The sequence below is a fragment of the Chaetodon auriga genome, chromosome 20, assembly GCF_051107435.1.
Source record: "Chaetodon auriga isolate fChaAug3 chromosome 20, fChaAug3.hap1, whole genome shotgun sequence".
NCBI lineage: Eukaryota > Metazoa > Chordata > Actinopteri > Chaetodontiformes > Chaetodontidae > Chaetodon > Chaetodon auriga.
The window spans coordinates 20,386,541-20,409,971 of NC_135093.1; the positions used below are offsets into that span (position 1 = coordinate 20,386,541).

General features: G+C 41.1%; 2 protein-coding genes across 2 annotated transcripts; both read left to right on the forward strand.

Moving 5' to 3' along the window:
* Positions 1-142: 142 nt before the first annotated feature.
* On the forward strand, positions 143-7,010 carry trub1 (TruB pseudouridine (psi) synthase family member 1). The gene is made up of 8 exons (XM_076760015.1): positions 143-349; positions 440-538; positions 1,558-1,613; positions 2,281-2,362; positions 3,404-3,476; positions 5,349-5,488; positions 5,655-5,711; positions 5,845-7,010. Exons 1-8 carry the CDS (start codon positions 202-204, stop codon positions 6,015-6,017), a joined length of 828 nt encoding a protein of 275 aa, XP_076616130.1. The 5' UTR covers positions 143-201; the 3' UTR covers positions 6,018-7,010.
* A 3,733-nt stretch (positions 7,011-10,743) lies between these two features.
* On the forward strand, positions 10,744-16,835 carry hhex (hematopoietically expressed homeobox). Its single transcript, XM_076760256.1, has 4 exons — positions 10,744-11,435; positions 14,613-14,791; positions 15,783-15,833; positions 15,951-16,835. Exons 1-4 carry the CDS (start codon positions 11,021-11,023, stop codon positions 16,215-16,217), a joined length of 912 nt encoding a protein of 303 aa, XP_076616371.1. The 5' UTR covers positions 10,744-11,020; the 3' UTR covers positions 16,218-16,835.
* The last annotated feature ends 6,596 nt before the right edge of the window (positions 16,836-23,431 follow it).

Below are 23,431 nucleotides of genomic sequence, written 5' to 3' on the forward strand. Positions count from 1 at the left end.
ATGAGCACATAAGCTTATTTAATATAACGCTCTAACGTTGTACCGTTGTGCAATTTTGGCTTGAAGCCCATATTAGAAAAATATGTACAAGAGCTTAAGGAACCAGCAGATGGCGGAATACAAAAACAGGTCGCTTGGCCACAGATGGCTAATATGTGACTAGAAGAAGAGTCGAATCGGCCGAAGAAGAAAAAAACAAGCATGGCAGGAAAAATATCTGATACTGCTGGTCCGATAATTAGTTCTCTATCTAAACTGCAGTCTTTAAATGGACTGTTTGCGATTTACAAAAAACAAGGACCGACATCTGCAGACGTGTTAAATACGCTCAAAGAAGCTTTACTCAAAGGTAATACAATAGGGGCCGGAACCAGGAAGTACGCCTGTTGTAATTTGTTGAAGCTAACAGTGAAATGTTTTTGCCTCACTTATCTTTCAGAAGCTGGAGTACAAAACCCAAACCCGCGAAAGAGGAAGAAGCAGAGCCTGAAGATGGGGCACGGAGGGACGCTGGACAGCGCGGCCAGCGGGGTGTTAGGTAGGCGGGGTGTCGCGTTTACTTCCAGGTGCGGGTCCACGTGCGACTGTTGTCATTTCTGCCTTGGCTGGTGAAAGTGAAGCAGGTGCATAAGGACAGTTCACCCAAACACTCAACCTCTTATTCAAAGGCCTACTGGGGATGTAGGTTTGGTTAACGTTATGAAGCTGGTAGAGATTGCTGCTGCAAGCAAGAAGTTATGGATAATTATGTACAAAAAAAAAAAAAATGCACATTTGCCTGCTGTAACTGATCAACAATGGTGTTAAGGAATACATCAATATTTTTCCTGTCTGTCTTAAAACAGCACTCACATGCCCATATACTGCAAAAACCTTAGTGACATGCCCATATATAGTCATTGGTCACTGTCTGTGGAAACACAAGCAAACTTGGAACTTAAAAGACTTTAGCATCTGAACTTAAGGTAACTTTGATTGATCTAACTCAGACTGCAGAAGACTCATATTTTCTCTGGCTCAAATTAAGAATTCTGTTTTACACAGAATGATGAAGACTGTGAATTTTGTCCTCTGTCACTCACAATGAAATCACTTTTGAAAGGTATCCTCGTGCAGCCAGTATGGACAAGAAGCATAATTACAATGACCAGTAACTCTTTCAATGTATATGTGCACATGTCAGTATTGTTTAAGATCTGAACCATCTCCTCATTGTCCTCAGTCGTAGCAACAGCTGTGGTTTATTAAACGATACACATTTGGACAAAATACTTAAATAAAAACTCATGTGTTTTTCACTACATCCAAAGGAAAGAAATGTTTTTCAATGAGTTACTTCTCGCCGACTCAAATTTTAACAATACCATTATCCTCCACAACATGGATGAGATTGTAATGAAATAGGACAATTTTAAGGCTGGAAATGTTGCAAAATCATCAGTATATGGTTTGATTTGTGGGACTTTTTATCATTTGGTGTAATGAGTATTGACACCTCTAGGGGATGCTAGCAGGACTTTAGAGAAGAGATTCTAACATTGTCTCTGTTTCTTGCAGTTGTTGGTGTTGGCGATGGCACAAAGATGCTCAGTACAATGTTGGCTGGCTCTAAGGTGAGTTTGTTTGCATTTACAGTATGTAAACAGTGAAAGTCAGTTGATGTACAATGAAGTTATACAGAACTACTGTATATCAACCAAACTGGAATAGTGTATTATTGTCCAGCCAGTGATTTCATGCACTTAATCATATGCATGAAATGAAAAACTGGGTTAATTACTTTAGTTTTATGTAATGTTTCAGTATTTGAGAGTTTTTGTCTCCTGCATACTGCATTAACATTAACAGAGTTGACTGTCACTTTAAAGCTCTATATTTGTATAGAGCTTCTCTAGTCTAATGACCACTGATCACAGAGACAGCTCTGATAAATCCACTGCAAAGCAACAAACAGCAGACAGACACAGTTAGACACTAGCTGGTGGACATGGTGGAGCATATAGCAGCTAAAGAGCCTGATATTGATGGTGAGTGCCCTGGACTTCCATAGTTCATTTGGTTGTTGTGAATGTATGACCTGAAGGTTAGTCTTTGTTCTAGGAGGCACAACAACACGATCTTTTTAATGTTTTAGGTATATTTCACTGAGGTCAGGGCATACTTTGACCACATGAGGCGCTTGATGTAAAAAATGAGCAGCATAAATATTTTCAGATTTCCACAGTTCCATATGAATGGTCCTTCTTACACAGACACAACAACGTGATGTTTGTTTTTCAGAAATATGTTGCCGTGGGGGAACTGGGGAAGGCAACAGATACTCTTGATGCCACTGGCAGTGTGATTCTGGAGAAAGACTTTGGTAAATATTGAAGTATGAATTACATGATTTCATTTGAGCAGTTCCTACCATTCAGTAGTCTAACCCATGTGTGCATGTCCCAATAGGGACCTTGATAACACTTGGGACACTTGTGCTACTGGCTGTGTAACAGCAGTCATTCATTGTTGGAGTTACCCGCAGCCAGGTGTGAATTTTTAGTTTCCCTCATGCACAAGTCTGCATCCCTCACTGCATTGGACTGCATGCATTGTGTCTGGGTGTGCGGCCTTTCAGGTGGAGCAGTTTCCATCTTAGTGTTGCTGGGTTTGAAATCCTCTTGAATTTCTCCAATTCTCCAGACATGGATGGACAGTGTTGGTGTTCTTCCTGAGTCTTACGGTGTCCAGATCCACAAACTTTATGTGTATCCCTTAGATTTGTGTACAGCACAGTCCAAAAAAGAGCAGTTGATCAAACAGAACTTCTCGTGTGAACTTGATGTTACTGTCCACTGAGATGATGTGTTCTATGAAGGCTTGTACTTCCCCAGTTTTGATTTTGACCCATGTGTCATCCAAATATCTAAACCAGTGGCTTTGTACTGTTCTTCTTAAGGAATTCAGGGCTCTGCCCTCATCTTTAACTTTGTAGAGGTTGGCCAAAATGGGAGATAGTGGTAAGGCCATGCCTCAGCCATGTTTTGACTGTAAAACCCTCCATTGTATTGCAGGTAGGTCCAGCTCTTTACAAATTTGGGCTGAGGTTGGCTCTATTGTTAAGCATATTGTCTTGTGGTTGAGTACTGTGGTGACCTTGGCGTGGTAGTCTGCTGTGTTTACGACCACCACACACTTTCCTTTATCAGCCAGTAGCGTAGTGATGTTTTGGTCCTTACTCGGTGATGGAGGCTGTTTAGTGTGAATCTGTGCTGTTGGCATCTCAGGTTAAACGGTAGGTGGTTTCTCTAGTCTGTAGTCTTCCCAGCTGTCCTTTCATATTGTCATACCATTCTGAGGTAGACCTCTCTCCCTGCAGTTTTATCTCTTTACAGGATGTTATTTGTGTGATTTTTGCCCACAGAACACATAACCAGACTGGACTTTGAGGAGAAGCTGAAAGCTTTCACTGGTGACATCATGCAAGTTCCTCCACTGTGAGTAAAGCCAGTCTAAGAAAATGGTATCATCACAATAACATTTGTGTATGTGAAAGTAAACTGTCCAATCATTCCAGTCTCCACTCATACCCACACAAAACAAATCTCAAATGTACTGTACGTCTTCATGGACACTCCATGAGTTTCTGTTGTCACTGTTGTTAAAGCATGAAACCATTATATCATTATCAACTATATGGTATCTGAAGCACTATGTATAATTTAGAATGAGAGTTTTTAGCTCACAAAACTGCTTCTCTGTTCTAAGTTGCTATCTGTTATTGTTGAACCACTTTTTGTCACAGTACTCAGGGGTGTAAAGGACTTAAATAGCTTCCAGTGATTTTTTTTGGCAATTTATTTCTGTTTTTCCGTTCCATTTCCACTTCTGGTCTGGCCGTATTCACTCGGAGCTAGCTAGCTAAAAACAGGAAGCTAGGGAAGGACTTGTTTCATACATTGATTGGCGTTTACAGTAGCAATTACAATATCTGTCCAACAGGAAACTCTGTAATCAGCCATAAGTCACCTCAATAAACTTAATCTCTGTTGTGAAACTGCCCTTTTGATATTGAATGTCATCTTAATGACAAGTCCAAATTGTACCACTATAGTTGAGTTCAGGAAAAATATTAATATTAAATTATATTGGTGTCAAGACAGCCAATGTAACATATGACAGTTTAATGTAATATTAACACAAAAAAACAATTTTTTTAAGTTTGATAATTAGGCTTGCTATGGCAGGTTTATGACAGGTGATGTTGTCTTGGTTCCTGTCAAGTTGTTGTAACAGACATCTCAAACAATGTCCACTTTGCATTAAAAATGACATAATTGACTGGATGACACTTGATGACCACAGTCATGAACATTCATCAAGTATCCTTCATGGTCATGACAGGTGTCATGTCAGTCCTATGCACACTTCAAATAAAGCGTTACTGATGATTGTAGTCTGCAGTCATAATCCAGAGGCAGAGGTTGTGGCAACCAACATTAATCATGTAATAGTTGGATGACTTGCCAACACCAGCTGTGGTGCAGTGAACCTTTCAGCCTCTAGAGGTCGCTAGCAGGGCTTTAGACATGTACATGTGTCACATTGCCTGTGAAGAGGCTTTCCTGCCAGTGGTCATGGCACAACAAGTAGACAAAGAGCCTAAAGTTGCAACATTACAGTGTCACTCTGATATGGAACAGTAGGATTGGTGTGATGTGTGTATATAACAGTTCTTACTGCAGCTTATTTTTCCAAGTAAAAAAGACAGGCATCTTCCCCTCATCAGAATCACAGATCACCTCCTCATCACCGCCACATTAAATCACTCCTCTGGAAGGCTGGAGAGCTTCACCTTGGTGTGGACAACTACTCTGCCTACATCTGCCCATCCCCCGATCCAATCCATTTTCTACCACCTCAAAAACATCTCCAGATTCTGGCCATCACTCTCATACTTCTACTTGAATACAAAATCCTCCTCCTCACCTATAAATCCCTTCTTGCCCTTGCCCCTCAGTACCTATCAAACTGCTTCCATGTGTATACTATCCCAGAATCAGCGGCCCTTGGACATGGGTCTGCTCACCATCCCCACACCAGCCTATGAACCTTTGGGGACAGGACCTTCAGTTGGCAGCTCCCACCCTTTGGAAATCTATCCCAGCAGAGACATGCAACATTGCATCTATTGTGACTTTCAAAAAAAAACCTGAAAACCTGCCTGTTCAACTAGGCCTATGGTTTGAGTTCATGCTGTCATCCTGGTAATCAGTGGCACTGCTATTATTATTGTTGTTGTTGTTGTTGTTATTGTTGTTGTTACCATCTTCAGTATGCTGTGATTTATTGACTTTCTGTCATTTCAGCTACTCAGCACTGAAAAAGGATGGCCAGCGTCTGTCTGTCCTGCTGAAGAAAGGTCACAAGGTTGAGGCCAAACCAGCCCGACCAGTCCATGTGTACAACCTGAGCCTGCAGGAGTTCAAGCCTCCTCTCTTCACTCTGGGTTAGCATATGCCCCTTCATGCAGTTTTTCTTTCTTCCTCTACATAAGACTTCTGAATTTCTGGTATTTAAAATAGCATTTTTAATGTCATTTTCTACTGTTTCCATTTTCTTTTTATGTTGAATTAGACATTCAAACACTCATAATAGTTGTATTTCTGCAACAGATATTGAGTGTGGTGGAGGATTTTATGTGAGAAGCTTGGTGGATGACCTGGGAAAAGGTGAGATTAATTCAATCCATTTCACAATTTCCTCATCAGCACGTTTCTGGAAAAGTAAATAAACTGAACTAACCAATCAGAATTCAACCCTGTTAACACTTAAGCGTGAGAATAATCTGTGTGTGTCCTGCAGCCCTGTCATCATGCGCTCATGTGAAGGAGCTGATCCGAACCAAGCAAGGCCAGTTCACCCTGGATGAGCACGCCTTACATGAAGAGCAGTGGACACTGGAACATATCCTGCGCTCTCTGCAGCCCTGCTCACAGTCAGAGCCGGAGGTGAACTGTACAAAACCACCTGAGTGACACCTGAGGAACACATTCTGAGCAGGACTCAAAGTGAGAGTGATGAGCTGGAGTTGCTGTCTGTTTCATGATTAGTCATGACTCACCTGTTCAGGTTTTCCATTGAAGAAAACATCCTATCTAAACGCATCAGGCTGTCAAGGATATCTTCAAGTGTGCTATTAGTGACAAGTTGAGACAAAATGTCAAAACCGCTGTTGTTTTGCAACTTAATAGACCAGAGTAATGACTCTCCAGTGGGCTCGTCATTTCCAGTCCACATTCTGGTGGTTTCTGTCTTGTTTCTGTCTCATCTGCAATTTAAGTTTGAGTTAAATTGGTCTTCATCTGTTCTCATCCCTCCAGGAGAGCTGTGTGGTAGAAACATTATACATATTTCTCACAATTTCAAAAATGATTTCCACAATATGAAAATGTGTTACTGTGATAGGAAACTGTTTGGAAAACTTGCTTGACAATGCGCACCGCAGCTTTCAGTTTTTGGGATGTGAAGTCGAGTATGAAACAGACAGTGCATACTGAGCAAACATTAGAGAAAAACATTCACACTGCTGAAAAGATATTTTAGTGTACTTTAGTACAGTTTCTTTTTTTAAAATAATTTCTGTTTGCCTTCACAATTATGAGGAATCAGCAGAAACATCAACTTAATTTAAATTGTGATGTAATCTTGACTGTTATGAAAAGGAATATTAGAATATTTTTTCCATTTGTACCATCTTGATCTGGATGGTCTTGTGTGACACACTAGAAGTTACACCTTGCTGGAAAATGCATTTGCAAAGCAGGTAAAATATATCAGTCATTTTCCCTGTATTATGGAACAGCCATGCTGTTTGGAGCATTAACAGCAAAGTGTTTTGTTTTTTTTTTTAATTGGTGTACTCTGGTGTACATCTGAAATGTTGTAGCATCAGTCATGGTGTATATACTACACGTCTAGTTTGTGCTGCACTTGCCAAACAAATAAATATTCAAGTGAAACTTCTATAATTTTTTCTCTGATAAATTCTCTATTTAGATTTCGTTCCACGAACTTTTCTGTGTGTGGAAATGTTAATGGTCACATCTGTGGCGCCAGCTGCCTCGGAGCAGCAGCAGCGCCTCTGCGGAGAAGTTATCAATCGTGGTGGACAGGAGTCTGACGCCGCGGGGAGCTAGCCGGATCAATGAGCTGCACTGGTTGTCTCTGTCCAAATATTAGCCGTGTGGTGATTTCTTTCATGCCTTCAAGGCTGCTCATATCCCTGTTTGCTCTCTGAGTCCACTTTATCTAAATTACAGCCGCTGGAAAGTTGGCAGTTAGCGTCGCGCGCTTTTAAGTCGCTTCAGAAAATCGAACTATTGGATTCTATTAGTGCGCACGTGCAGGCCTATCAGCTAGGACAGGCTTCCTCACGACGCCGAGGCGTGACTGGTGAGCATGTCTTTAATGAAGTCAGCTGGTAATAAAAATGATGAGCATCACACGTGCACCTGGAGCCTTTCTGTTCGTGCTGCAGCGCTGAAACAGAGAAGTTATCAGTTATTGTTTAACACTTTGGGGAAACGTTTGTGGAGGGATAAACATTGACTAAGTGAGTCATTAGATCGATTTGCATTTATTGTCATTATCATAAGTATATCACCTCAACCGTACTGATAGGCGGATTTCCCAGGAAAACTCCTAACATTCAAATTATGAGTTAATCACTCGCCATTCAGCTGTACCGTTACGGATGTGGATTGCAGTTGACTTGTATTACATTGTTAAAGATAAAGCTGATTGTTAGTCAAAGACCCATTTAACTCGATTTGGCCTGTGTGTAAAACCAGGGTCGTGACACTCGTGTCATCTGGGTTTTCTCTTTACGGAATTTACGGTCCTTAATCTCACTATAAGGAGAACTGTTGGTCAGAAGTAGGAACTACTAGTAAGGTGAAAACTGATCACAATAAAATACAAATATTAATCTATTAATATTTTATTTATTTAGTTTAAGGCAGCATGACACTGAGAAGCCACTTCACAGAAATAGAAAAAAAGGGTAACATGTGACTCGTGAACAGGGGCGTAGCACCAAATTCTGGGCCCTGTACACTCTCAATGTCAGTGGGCCCCTATCCATGCCAGTGCACGAGGCGCGTGGGCAAAAAAAAAAAAAAAAGAAGAAGAAGAAGAAGAAAAAGACAAAAAGAGGGTATTTATTTAAAATTAAAAAAGCATAAATAGGGTTTTAAGCTACAGCCAGATCAGATTATATTGATGAGTGGTTCTTTCATTCACCACCTGAATTGATGCATTTGGTCTACTTCTGCTCAAATACCTAAAACATTAGGCTACATCTGGTTTCTGTACTAACGTTTTGATCCATGACACTCTTGCAAATTTTGATTTAAAAACATTTATTCCTGAACAGGAGAACAGGAGACAACTGCACACTCAGGATCAAATCAAATAAGCTGCATTACTTTTGTAATGAGATGGTACAGTATAAATGAACAGAAAAATATTAAGGTTCAATGTGAAAAAAAGAAGCTGTGACTGGTTTCTGCTTTTTACATTAAAGGCCTATGTCATTTTATCAACAGAGCCTGCGATAGTACAAAATGTTGACTGTCAAATTGTTCTTCAGCTTGCAGAAAAAGAAATAAAGCCTTGCTGACATGAGATGTAAAGTGACAACTAACGTTATCTAAAGCTGCAAAAAGCTGCAAGCAGCCTGGTTGGAAACTAGCAAAGCTAAAGACTTCACATGAGCATACAACATCAGCAGCAGCTGTCTGTAGTGGACTACGTTAACTTTAATTGGATTTTGCATAACAAGCAAACTCGGTTCACCTTTTGGAAAGAAAGCAGCCAACAGCTGCCTCCCTTCATTCTGCCTTTTTTCTTTTGCCTTCCGCTCTTTCTTCTTTTGATACCCCGATTTTTGCTTTTTGGGCAGCATGCTGTCTGACCCCCAAGTCATTCAATCCGGGCTCACTGATGTTCCACTTGTCGCCGGTCGCTGTCGGGCGGACTAAACCATTTTGCGCGTCCAAGAGGGGGGGCCCCCAGAATGTCCAATTTGTTGGGAGGACTGTGACATAAAGTTCATTCTCTCAGTTGATGTTATAAATATATTTGAAATAAATTATGACACCAATAAATTGGAGGGCCCAATTCATTCGAAATAAAAACATCACAAAAAAAAAAAAAAAAAAAAAAAAAAAAAAAAAATCAGGATTGTCATGGGCCCCTCTCCCAACTCGGGCCCTGGGTAGTCAGGTCCACTTTTCCCCCCACTACCACGCCCATGCTCGTGAATGTACGTAATGTCAGTGAAGGCAGCCCCAAAACTCAACGGCCGTGTATTAAACGTAAAGAGGAGCTGAGGAGAATGATTTCATGTTCAGGTTCCGTGCCTATGGGTGTGCCGGGCACAAGGCCAGGGGCCAAAGGTGTCACGGGTCCCTGAGCAGGAGCCTAAACAAGAAGCGCCTGTAAAAAGCATTTTAATTAAAAAATCGAATAGCTCTGATAAAACTTCTCCTTGACATATTTTTTCCTCATGATCCTTTAATGTTGAGTATCTGATATAGAAATACAGCTTTGTCTTTTTCTATCTCTGCACGTTTTGTCCTAATACACCTGCACTGTGGGTGTGTTCCACATTATTGAAATTAGTAATACAGTGTTAATGTTTGACAGCGCAAAGCTTTGCTTTAAGAAAATCGTACCTGCACCAGGTTTGCTTTCTTTCTGTCTGTTTCTCTTTTCTTTCTTTCTTTCTTTCTTTCTTTCTTTTCTTTCTTTCCTTCTTTCTTTCTTTACAATATCTAGTAGTCTCTCTTCATCTCTATCTTAACAAAATAGAATCAGTAATAATAATCCATTTTCATAAAATTCTAAAAGTAGCCATTATGCTGAAGTGTACTCTAAGCAGATTTTTCTTGATAATACTTCTGCACTTTTACTTAAGTACGATTTTACATGCAGAAGTTGTATTTAAAATGGAGTATTTTTATATTGCAGTGTTGCTTTTAAGGAAGTGAGGCGTGTGAATACTTCTTCCACCACCGAGTATTAGAGAATGAAGGTATAATCTTTCAATTGTATGATCAGCCTTGTTGCCAAAAGGCTCACAACTTACAGTATCAAGATTCATTCACATAAAATCTCGCCGATGTTAGTATATGACCAACTATTTGGCAACAGATCTACTTAAAATCAGTCGAGAAAAAAAAAAACCTTACAGGAATCACAACAGGGGATGCTGTAAAAGGAAGTTCTCATTTCACTTTGATCTTTTCCCCATGTTTCTTAATGCAGATAAAATCTCACAATTTCCATTGATTTATTTTACTTTTTTCTTACACCCTCTTATTTGCTTTTTATATATTTGCTTGATATCTGGGCGTTTATTTTCAAGCGGAGCTATGTACTGACACAATTCCTGCTTTTCAAAATGTGTGATTGGTCAGAATGACCTAAGCTTGAGGTGGTTTTGTTAAAAACACAAGCCAAGTATCAGTCATCGTTGAACCATTCTATCACTCAAACCACAGGCTTTTTCGGCTTGCTAGTTACCAGATGATTGGCTGCAGAGAAGTGAGTCTCCTGAAATACGATTATCTCTTCTCTCCTGTCATCTGATCGCTGTTTGGCTCGATTGGAGCTGCGACTCAGCCAATCAGAAACGACCGCTGGCCACCTGCAGGAAGTTGACCGTGCACTTATCTCCACCCTCCTCCGCCTGCAGCCAGATAACAGTCCCAACAGTTGGATCAAGTACCAGCTAGTCCACCACCGCAAACTGATGGCCACCAAAACACCCAAACGGTCTCCCCCGCAGCTCTGACAGACTGTCTCCAGTGGGCTTCGGGTAGTCCGTGGACTGAAGTTCCAGTAGATGTCTAGTAGTATGTAAAGAAGTTCTTCTGAGATACTGTCGATAAAGAGGAAGGCCGCAGGGAGAAGAAAGGAGGGACGCAGCCTTCCGTTAACTCAGCTCCAGTGCGCAGCGACGGCAAAAGGCACCATGAGCGTCCCGCTTTACGCACCGACTCCCATCCAGCCGGCTCACCCGACACCCTTTTACATCGAGGACATTCTGGGAAAGACTGCCTCCACCACCTCATCCTCTCCTTCTTCTTCTTCTCCTTCTTCTTCTTCTTCCTCCTCCTCCTACTCCTCCTGCTCCACTCCGATCATCCCCACTCCAACTCTCCCGTCGCCCAACTCCTCCTTTACCAGTCTCATCTCACCGTACCGGACGCCGATTTATGAACCCACACCGATCCACCCCGCACTGTCTCACCACGCGGCTGCGGCGCTGACGGCGGCGACGTACGCATCTGCCGGGACCTTCGCCGGCTCCATCTACCCGTTCCACCACCAGCACCACCGCTCCATGGGGGAGTACGCACAGGCGCTGCTGAGGCACGACCCTCTCGGTGAGTTGGACAAGTGTGTAATTTACAGCATCTCCCAGGGCAATACAATCATGTCTGTTTCCTTGTGTGGAAAGGCTCTAGTCTGTTGGCCTGCTGTGACACTGACAGTCTCTATGGTTGCTTTTGAAAATCTTTTCATAAATTCGTGTTTGCATGTTGCATTTTTCATGTCTTGTTGGACGTTAGATGAGTGTGTGACATTCAGGGGACACTGTCCACTTCAGCGCAAAAGAAATCAAACTTACTTGGATGATGTGGCAATAAATCACTTTTTACACCTTGCATGAAAACTTTTCTGTCCTCGCAAGCTTCGTTTCAGTGCCAACGAAACCATTTTTGCATAAGTATATCACGCTTGGTCATGCATGCATGTCGAACTCAAGACAGTCTGCAGTTACATGTCGCCTACGTAAACAGTTTGCAGAGTGGGTGACTCTGGACGTGTTTCTCTCTGCAGTCTTCACCCCATCTCAGCCCGAAAGTTCTGCATGATGCCTGACCACGCACATATGAGTCACATTGTACTGTGACAGACATATTTGGGGCCACAATAGCAGCAGGCTTATCCATTCAGTGTGCTGCTGGTGGTGGTGATAGGGGGTGTGTGGGGGGGGTGGGGGGTGTATGGCAACCTTGACTCTTTTTCCTGACTCCCATTGTTCTGAAACATCAGAGGAGCAAGTCGCCCGGTGACTAAAGCATAGCTCGGCTCTAAATCACTTGTTATTTCACTGCTCTGTGTGTGTGTGTGTGTGTGTGTGTGTGTGTGTGTGTGTGTGTGTGTGTGTGTGTGTTTTCACATAGCCTACTTCTGAGCACCAAATGGAATTCGAAATGCATACAGTTATGTGGTTCTATGCTGTTGTATTTGACATGAAACCCTCCAGTTTGGTCACATCCATCGGCTCCATCATTACGCACAAACGTTGCACGGCTAAGCTGCGTTCAAGTTATCTTATTTCAAATTCTGCTCATCATCCTGGAGTTGTTTTATTACACATATCTCAGATTAAATTCTGAGGTAATGCAGAATTTAAATATTTCAGGTTGATGCAGTGGCGTATCTGTTGTTCAATAGTTTATATTAACTAGTTTTTGAGGTTAGGATTTGAGTCCACATTAGATTGTGTTTGGGGTAGAAGCTGTGGCCGATGGTCCTCTGAAGTATAGTGGAGCAAGCGAACCGTCTGACTTGTGTTGCACTGAACAAGCCGGGCCTTTTTCCGTTCATAGCGGAAGCCGTGGGCCTGTCGATAGGAGTAAATCTGGTTTCAGAAGCTGTTAAATGTTTTCCTGGCTCACCCCGGCCAGCCGCTTCCTCGGGAGCTCGCTGCACGCTGCTGATTATTTTATCGACATCCTCAATACAGACATATTCAGGAAACACTCGGCCTCTGATAGCCCGGGATCCGTTTTTCACATATTGTTGCACTTCCTCTGCCTGGCCAGCGAGGATGTGGCTGACTTTCTTTATGGTTGGCGGCGAGAAGAAAATAAAGCAAACAGGGCAGCACGCAGGCTAATGGGACCTTAACAGAAAAGATAACGACTCATTTAGAGGAGCTTTTAGTAGTACAATAAAAAAAATGAAGCGTTCAAGTGACGTCTGTGGAAAATAAAAACAAACTACTGCTAATAATAATAAACGTGATTTATACAGAAGTTTTTAAAACAAAGTTACAAAGTGCTTTACATTGTGGAAACTGGAATATATTTCAGGGCTGAGACAAGTAAAATCAGACACTTTGAAATACAAAATAAAAATAGATGCAAACAACATAGATAATAATAATAATAATAATAATAATAATAATAATAATAATAATAATACAGATAAGACATGTTGGGATTTTTTTTTTTAATATTCATTCTGAGAGATGATTGACAGGATTGTGCAGCCTCAGGTCTGGAGCTCCTTTCAGTTTGACGATCAGCCAGGAGAGACCTCGAAAAATGTTGAATACAAAAGACAATAACCGAATCGCGAGGAAATAAAAGCATGAATGACCTTCTCGAGATCCGACCGACAGAGAAAAGACATGATTTTTATGATTTTCAGTTTTATCCGACAAAATAATAAGCTCCAAAAAGCCTGCTCGTCAGTTTCTGAGGCCAGCACTTGATCGTGTCTTGCTTGGATTGATCAGATTGAAAAAGTTTAAAATCAGGCCTGTGAGTATACATGAGTTTAATCAGCCCACAGTACATGTGCATTGATCTGTTTGTATTCGACTGTTTAACCTACTTATTCACCTTTTGCTCTGTTAAAGTATATTATAGTTAGGCTGTTACAATTCTATTAAAGCACATGAACAATGCAAACAAAATGTGAATGGAAAATAAAAACTGCTCACCCATGTTTTTGTAATAAGAACCGAGGAAACATGGATGGGAAATCATAATTAGTTCAAAGTAATCCTACAAGAGAAGACGAGGCTGCTGCTGCTGCTGCCGCATAAATATCATTCTACTAAAAGCACTAATGGCTTCATATTTTCGCTCATTAATTCAGGTCAATCATAACTTTATTCGACTAAAGCTTGATTTTCATGATATTTTTTTTTTTTCAGAATTGACCTCATGGGGCTGGATTAGCTAACTTCCTTTGGAAAAGTGCAGCAATAAGCTCTCCGAGCACAACAAATTTATATTGTGTCAGTGAGCAGAGGACATGAACGTCTGTTGGTGGATGCCATCGCCTATAATCACACCACAAAGCAGGAAGCACATGAAGCGGATATTTGGCCATAGTTTTCACTCTGTCACGACCTTCCTTAAAAGACAGCGCGCAGCAGGCCCGAGTGGCGGCCGCAGCCTCGGCCATTGTTTGTTCCAGGCTATTAACTGGAGAGGAAACCAGACAAGACAAACACAGCCCTGATTAGACTCTGCCGCTTCTCTCAGATAAATCTGATCGCTGCTCTTTTGAAACAACATGCACAACAACACGCTGTTAATTGGATCATGTTTGTTAGACTGTTGCAGTTTAAATAGCCTTACGCAATTCATTTATTTTATTCGAGCTGAGTACGATATTTTCTCCCTTTTCCTGTATTGTTTCACTTTATTCTAGCCTACTCCACTCACTAATTAGAAGTATTAGAAGCATATTGTGAGGCTTGATGGACTCGAAATGACTTGTCGGCCTGACCTGTGTCTGCCTCCTCCTTTCTGAAGGGAAACCTCTGCTGTGGACGCCCTTCATCCAGCGGCCCTTACATAAAAGAAAGGGTGGGCAGGTCAGGTTCTCTAACGATCAGACGATCGAGCTGGAGAAGAAGTTTGAGACGCAGAAGTACCTCTCGCCTCCGGAGAGGAAGCGGCTGGCCAAGATGCTGCAGCTCAGCGAGAGACAGGTGAGCATGGAAGCTGTGTCTGCAGGGGAGCCGCTCACTTTAGAGACGGCGGGGATTGTCTGTCCTTCACATATTTAGGCCTTTAATTATCCCATGGAGCTTTTTGGTCTGTCCCTGGCTGCGGAGCGCGCGCAGAGGATGGCGTGGCCGAGGGGCAGTGTCATCTGCCGTCATTACGACTTCATGACCATGTCACAAAGCATACAGGAGCCTGATTATATTCCACCCAGAAAGACTGATTGAAATATTGTCATATTATGAACTGAGGTTGTGTTTGAAATCGCCTTTTCGTCACAAGCTGCTTCAAGTTCATCGATCATCAAACAAATGAGCGCTTCTGTATTTCCTGATGTGCGCTACAGGCCTGACGAGGTGCGGGTATGTGGTCACATTATAGATGGACATTTTCAACCAGTTAGTGTGGAGTGAAATTTATATTTAGGGCTTCGACTTAAAAATATAGTCCAGGTAAACTGTTGCTTCAGGAGAAACTCAACAATGCTGAGCAATTTCCCGTCATTTTCGCTAAACAAGATTCTCATCAGTTCTGCTGAAGCCCAAATCATCTCCACAGTGACATCATAAGGAATTATCTACTGACGGATTTTAGCCCATAATTAAAATTATTAGCCCCTAATACACATGATCAATGCATGTTCCTTGACGAATCAGTCAATAAATGGAATGGAATGCGATTCCTAATGTGTAATGTAATGTTCCGCAGAATTAAGCACATTCCATTCCATTTTAATGATTGCTCGAGGTTTTCGGCTACAGTCACTGTCCCCCAGCTGGACTCCACCATAGTTTACTGTGCAGGCAAAGCTGCAGCGAGCAGACTGTGCGCGTCCAGCTGCTTGGATTATTTTGCAGTTATCAGATTATTAATTTATCTTAGCTTTGTTCCACCTGCATTGTTTCTTCAGCTGAATAAAATTCACAGTTATTGGTTTATTCATTTATTATTTATTTATTTCGTGATGTTTTTCAGGTTAAAACCTGGTTCCAGAATCGACGAGCGAAGTGGCGGAGGCTAAAACAGGTGCCAAGCTTTGACTAATGTCGCATTATATCCCTTCATTAGAAACTGAATAATTATTTATTTAAAGGGCGACCGCACAGGCCTCTTAATTCATAAAACTATTTCCATTTGCATCAGGAAAATCCCCAGGGAGGTAAGAGGGAGGTGGAGGATGACAGTTCTGCAGGGAGGAGCACCAAAGGAGACGACCTGAGCGAGCCTTCGGGGATCCAGAGCCCGGAGCACCGACATACAGTCCCGGCCTCCGAGCTGGCGCCGACTGGCCGCTGCGGGCGCTCTGTGTCCCCGCAGCAGCCCCACACAGAGCTGGACTCTGACGTGTCCGATGATACAGACCAGGACCTGGACATAGAGGACGACGCCGACTTCACACTGAATAACTAGTTCTGAAGCACAGGCTCTTCTCTGGATTCACACTGGATCCACTCGGACATCAGGAGCTGGCTGATGAGGTGATGAAGATCACAGGACTCATGTGACACTTCACCTACACGGGGGTGGTTCTGCCAGAATGACAGACAGGATGACAGACTACTTCCTGCTGTAATATTTAGGAAAAAAATCAATTCCCAGAATCTGACGCTCGCCATCCTCCTTTCACACAGGAAAGTCATCTCAGTTGGATGTTTTTGTCTTGTCGTAGGCTGTATGAAGCATAGTGTTCTGCTGTATTTGTGCTGATCGTTAGGCCTGCTGTTATGTCTATCAATGTAAATAAACAGCAGGTCTAAAGCTTAGATTAGTTTCTCCTGTGCTGTATGTGGTTTTGGATGATAAACGCTCTTAAGTGTATGGGCCGTTGCCAAATGTGATATGTCATTAATAATCAGTGTAGCGCAAATTTTGTTTTGTTTGGACATATCTAATAAACTATTTTTGTGGATTTTTTATGGTAAGAATAAATTTGTCACTTTTGGATGTAGCTGGATTTTGACTGTGATTTCTCATGCTGTATTTCTTTAAATTGCAAAGGAAATCAATAAATTACGCAATGTTTTGAATTACAGAGCATTTATCTCTCAGCAAAGAATTCAAACGGCAGAGTGAAATAATGAAGTTAGCAGCCTAAAATCGTATTTAAATCAGAAAATCATTTGAGCTCTCGTTGTCATTGGGTGTATGCTTTTTCCCGCCCTTTCCACTGATTTAATCGGAGCCTGTTTCAAAAGTTTTATCGCATATATTCTGTAATTATTAACACATATTAGAACACATGTCGCGTTTGAGGTTTTGGAGGTTGTTGCTCGTTCCTGAGCTGCCACTGGTTACATTTATTTTACTACCGTATGAAAATCAATAGAAAGAGCCATGGTGGAGAAGAAGTAACTGGATGCGTTACTTAGATCAAAGTAGTAAAACATTAGAAAATAAAAGTAAAAGCTGCATTTCAAATTTTATTTAAATAACAGTCCAGATGTAACAAAACTGTATTCAAAATATCAGTGCTAAAGTTACTCACAATGTAATTTGGCCCCTTTTTCAGAGTACTTATTCTGCAGTTAATTAATTAATTAATAAGTAGTGGAGTAATCCTGTCAGGAAGCAAAGCGCAGGGGACACAGTGCCACCAGCTGGTGAGAGAAGTATCACTTCTCAACATGTTTAGATTGAAGTAAGTTTCTAGAAATATACACGCATGTGTATCAGTATGTAAAGATGTATGTTTTATAGTTTAAAGACTGATTCTGCTTTTATTCATATACTATAACTACATTTTATTGTTCGATACCTCGGGGCAACATTGTGCAGTTAGACCACTTTAGTTCAGATCATGCTGAGGTGTGGACATGTTTGAATTTCTATCGACTGATACTGACAGGAAATGGACACAACTACATTTCATGGGCAGAAGGAACATGATGAGCAGTTAGGCTCATTCCCCCTGACAGTGAGGACAGGTAGGAAGGCTGGATCCCCCAATCAGGTTTGAGAGACAGTTAGGAGGTCACATCTACCAGTGACTGAGGTTCCACACATAACAGGATATCAGAGTGTGCTGTCTAAACAAAAACACAGATTCAAACAATAAGCCACACAAACACATATTACACACATATAGACACATATAGACACAATGAAACACACAAACCTGCACACACAATCACACACACATGCACACAGTCATGTTTCCATCACTTCTGGGGACATACTTACACTTCATACTACTGCTGGAGGCTGACCTTAACCATAACCATAACCATCACCCTCACCAAACCTTAACCCAAGCCTTCAGCCTAAAATTGAATGATTGAGGTTAAGGGGACTTGCATTTTGACCCCATAAGGAAAATCCTCACAGTGTGAACAGATTTACAATCCCGATTCCAAAAAAGTTGGTACACTTTGTAAAACATAAATAAATGTGATAAATTGATAATCTTTTTTGACTTACACTCAACTGAAAACAGCACAAAGACAACATATTGAATGTTTTACCTCCTCAGCTTCTTTGGTTTTACTTAAATATCTGCTTATTCTGAATTTGATGCAGCAATATGTTTCAAACAAGTTGGGACAAGAGCAACTAAAGACTGGGAAAGTTGTGGAATGCTCCAAAAACACCTGTTTGGAACATTCCACAGGTAAACAGGTTCATTGGTAACAGGTGATAGTTTCATGATTGGGTATGAAAGGGGCATCCTGGAAAGGCTCAGTCATGCACAAGCAAAGATGGAGGGAGGTTCACCACTTTGTGAAGACATGATTGGATAACAGATATTAATACATGTGTTCAGGAACACTTTGTAAAGCTGTTCAGTAAACATAGTTCATTTGCAAATGATTGAATTCTGTTCTTATTTATTTATACAGCGTCCAACCTTTTTTGGAATCTGGGTTGTATGTCCCCACAACGTAATACACATCCAACCTCTCTCTCTCTTTCTCTCTCTCTCTCTCCCACAGACACACACATACACACACACACACACACAGTGGATGACCCTGAGGGAGCCTTAGAACTTTGCAACTGCAAATATGTTTTGGAGGGGTGAAGGAATTATGTTTTGTGTTAGCATAATGAAGAAATGTTATTAATTAATGTAGCCTATTTGGTTAGTAATGAAAATGTTGATCCTGAATTAAGGCTTACTGACGATGGCTTTCACCAATGCAATGCACTATCCATTTGCAAAGAACATGGTCTATAATAACATAGAAAAGGTCAGCAGCAAGTATGATTATTGTCTGACTTTAATCAAAGTGCCTTTGTTACCTAAATGCACAGTCTGGACAAGAACCCTGGATTCTGGTGTCACAGTCCTTTGTGCACCCACCATCAACCCGACCACCTCCCTGCATCTCAGTGCAGTACATAAAATGTAGTGTTTAATTCACATTACATTACACATTTCATCAGAATGTATTTTAGAATAAGTTTTAAATAATCTTAGCTTAATTTCAAGGAGTCAGGGCTTCTCACTCCTGTCACACTTCACCTCAAAGATGACAAGAGTCACTCAGCATTGTCTTTAGGGAGATGCTGAACCTCAAACTGCTTTACACAACTGTGAAAGTTGCCTGTAGGACAAGACCAGCTAAACTAATTAAAACAACAACACAAAGCTTGCTGTTGTTGTTTGAAGCATAAAAGCTGGATCCATAAAGGTCCAGTTCAAAGATGCAAACCCAACTGCTCTTCATTCTACTGTTTCACTTCCTCCTTATTTCCTGAGGAATCAAAGGCAGCCACAGATTAGCAAACAGTTTAGTCCTTGTCAATGGTTGTCCCATCACCACATTCAACTTCAAATAGCTTATCATTGAGCTCTCATGCAAACACTGTGAGTGGGAGTTTTTCAGTAAGTAGATTAGGTTAATGATTGAGTGAACCCTCAGAACGGCAGGGACAGCAGAGAGATAGCAGCGGACTGATTGATAGTCATACGATATGTTCACAGAACTTTTTAATTGAAGAGATGAGTACAGTTGTGCTGCTTGTTTTTGAATGTAGTGAGATCATATGAGGCTGATTTGGATTTTTTTTAGGATGAATGCTCATTGCTCTCATAACCTTGTTTGAGTTACATTACTGAAGTTCAATGGCCTAACCCATACAAGACTATTCCAAAACCAACAGTAAGCACATTGATCTCAGCCTCTGTATTGTGTAATGGTTCACAAATTGTGCAGGGTAAAGTCAACATTTGGAGGAATAGCACACACAGTTGGTGGGTGAATGTTCAGTAGATAGCTGCCTGATTCCAAAGTGCCCATCTGATCTGGTCAATTCACATGCTCTCTCTCTCTCTTTCTCTCTCTCTCTCTCTCTCTCTCTCACACACACACACACACACACACACACACACACACACACACACACACAGAGTCATGTTTCCATCACAACTGGATCCACTGTCACTGTCTTCTGAAACAGATGGCGATCAGGTGTCATCTGGAGGGGCAAAGTACTTTATTTCTCTGTGGCTGTTATCATAAGTTAGCTGTTCTGATACACAGCTGATATTCTGACCAGGGATCAGTGACTTTGTGTTACCCTTTTAATGGGATGAAACCCTCATAGACAAGCAGGACAGTATGCACAGCTCATGAACAATCTATTAGTTCTGTGTGTGTGTGTGTGCCCTTGTGGACAAAAGTTAATGTGTGGTTATATTTGAACGACTGAGGAATGTGTTGACTGTTGACCTTGGCCAAATGGAAGCCATTATCTCCCCCCACCGAGGCCTCCTTCCTCCGCTGAGCTGATAAATTAATGAGAGAAAACACTGCTTACATCGATACTAGTGTCGCCAGCAGCCACAGAAACACAGAGAAGGAGAGAGACAGAGGGAGGAGGGGGCGAGAGGGACAAAAGGAAACAGAGACGCAGCCACCGAGAGACACAAACATCACTGAGACACAGATAGGCAAGGTGAGGAAAACTGAAAAACAGCAACTATTTGGTATTGTTAACCTTCCAGCATTGTATTAGCTGGTTAAAATGGAAAAAGATTTAGACAAGCGTGCAATAATGTATTTAACAACTCTGTTCATCATCTAGTTCAGCAGGTAGACACAGAATAAATAGAGAAAAGAAAATTAATTACAAAACTGAAATGATAAAAGGCTATAAGCTTAACATGTTACATGTTACTGTAACATGTTGCTTAGCATGTGGATTTGGTAATGTTAAATACAGGGGAAAGGACGTTGAATACTGCTTACTCTGACAAACAGTAAAGAGCACAGTGATGTCCTGACAGCAGCGATTAGTGTTCACTTGTTAAGATGTGCTCCTGTATGACTCTAATAATGTTTGAACAGATCTTAACAATACAGTTCAGGCAGTTTCCATCCTTCAATGTCCGACTGTGAAATCTACTAATAAAAGATAAAAGCTCAAAAGACTTTCAGTTCAACGACTAAGAGTAACTGAACTGACAGAAAAGGTGGAGCTTCATCCCTCAACATTTCACACTGACAGGAAAAAGCATTGAAAAAGCACTGACTGACAAAAATCAGAGCCCAAGTCACATGACTCAAGTCATGAATTTAATTACAAAATCTGAATTGACCTTCAGCTGTTTTTTTTACATTAATACCAGTTGATGAATACTTCACCTGGACTCAAGCCTCTTCCGATAAGGCAGTTTCAGCAGCAGCATATGCAAAACTTGTTCATCATTTAGCTTTTACCTTTAAAGACAAGAGAACCACTGACTTCCTGTAGGCTTCTGAACATGTGCAACAGAGCCACTTTGAAGAGAAGTCAGGAACAGTTTCATCTTCAACTAAGCATAGCCTTAATCATAAACAAAGTCTAAAATGGAACAGTCGGCCTCATGGGCACCAGCAACCATAATGAGACTCTGTGAACAGATTTTGCAAGTGAACACACAAACGTGCACACACACAGGACCCAGCTATAACAGAGTAGCTAACACAATTATTATTGCCGCCTGGGACCATTTAGTCATGTCTACACGTCTCAGTGCAGAGGAACTAGGAGTTAAATTGGCTGTGTACTGATTTGTGTTGAAAGAGAACAAACAGAGGCTCATGTGCTCTGCTGAGTGGCAAACCAAACAGCTTTCTGAAGACTTGTAATGATGACAAATGTATGTTTCTGGGTGCACCATGGGGAAAAGAGTGAGTGGAAGACCACAACGTCCTTTAGCATTAACTCGCCATTAGGACAGTGTGCTACTCTTTAGTGCCATTCATTTCTAATGAAATTGTTTCAAGTTGACTGTTTTTCATTATGGTTCACATATTGTACATTTGTTCACCTCTATATTAATTACTTCCTTTGCATTGAGTATGTCATTAATTATCTGAAATAGTTAATTTGCTCATCAGTCACATTTTCTTTTTTATTTATTTGTTTGTTGATTAAACACGAAAAATGCAGATGAATAATTTTTACATAGGAAGAAGAGAGGGAGTTATGTAATGTATAAAGGGCATCCAGCCAAAGCTACTTTGCAGCCCTCATTCTTGGCTTTGGGCTTTTAAATTGAGGTTAAATGAGTTAAACAAGACCAATTCAGGAAAAAACAACAGAACAGATAGAACAGATGTGTACATTTATGCAATTGTATCATGCGTATATATTGTATGTGACTGTGTATGCACTGACCTTGTGTTTTTCATACAAAAATGCACGTCAAAGAGCAGGCAATTTGAACAGATAGAATATTGAAATACATTTAAAACAAGGAAGAAAGTAAAATCATAAACAGTTAAAAATATATAAAGTTAAAATTATTAGCATCATTGTTATTACCACCATAACCACTTTCATCATCATCATTATTATTCTCTTACAGTGATAAGCGTGATGCTCTAAGATTCATCAGTAGTTCTAAGCGCTTTCCAAAGGAAACTCCCCAAGAGCCCTTTGAAGCAGAACTCAGTGTTTTAGTACTGCATGTCTGTAAAGGTGGGGGACTTACAAGATTAAAGAAAGTATGGTTAGAATTAAAGTAGCAGATGCCGAGACATGCTGAGTTTTATTCTGTAGTATGGGTCAATTCAACACATGCTGAATAATATTTTTGTTTAACAGTCCTCCCTGGTAAATGTCATTCAAAGTCAGTGTCTCCAATTGGCAGCTCAGGCTTCCTGATATTGCTCCATGGTCTCCAAACCCAAACTGAGGTAACTGTCACTATGACATCATCAGAAGACATTGTACAACTGTTTTCACGGGCTGAGTAGTCCTCCTGATAAACAGTAATCTGATGTTTATGTGTTAAGTTGGTAGACTTCTCCTTTAAGACACACCATGATGAGACAGGACAGTGCTGTCCTCTGTGTAACAGTGCAAGCTGAGTGGACAGAATTTCAAGTGAGACACTGCCGGTACCAGTTCCCAAAACAAAGAAGTGAAACCAGCATGCACTCCAAAGATATCAGTATTGTATATGTCAGCAGCCCATGCACACTTTTTACAAATGTATACTACACAGAAGACACAGAACACAGAACACAGAATATGCTGGTGCATTAAGTCAAGCCTTGTAAGACATTATGAATCAAGCAGAGGCATGTAGAGGATGCTTAGGCAGCCAGATGAAAATGATAGTAATAAGTGGTCATCCACTGGTCCTAAGGAATCATAAAGAACAGCAAATGCTGGTAATGCTGAGAAAGGCC

What these genes read in the sequence shown, in the direction of transcription:
- hhex (XM_076760256.1), top strand. Translation starts at nt 11,021, where the DNA reads ATGAGCGTCCCGCTTTACGCACCGACTCCCATCCAGCCGGCTCACCCG. An exon ending in GCTGAGGCACGACCCTCTCG is followed by an intron (nt 11,436 to 14,612) that starts GTGAGTTGGACA and finishes TCCTTTCTGAAG; the next exon opens with GGAAACCTCTGCTGTGGACG. An exon ending in TGCAGCTCAGCGAGAGACAG is followed by an intron (nt 14,792 to 15,782) that starts GTGAGCATGGAA and finishes GATGTTTTTCAG; the next exon opens with GTTAAAACCTGGTTCCAGAA.
- trub1 (XM_076760015.1), top strand. Translation starts at nt 202, where the DNA reads ATGGCAGGAAAAATATCTGATACTGCTGGTCCGATAATTAGTTCTCTA. An exon ending in GATTCTGGAGAAAGACTTTG is followed by an intron (nt 2,363 to 3,403) that starts GTAAATATTGAA and finishes TTTTGCCCACAG; the next exon opens with AACACATAACCAGACTGGAC. An exon ending in GGTGGATGACCTGGGAAAAG is followed by an intron (nt 5,712 to 5,844) that starts GTGAGATTAATT and finishes TGTGTCCTGCAG; the next exon opens with CCCTGTCATCATGCGCTCAT.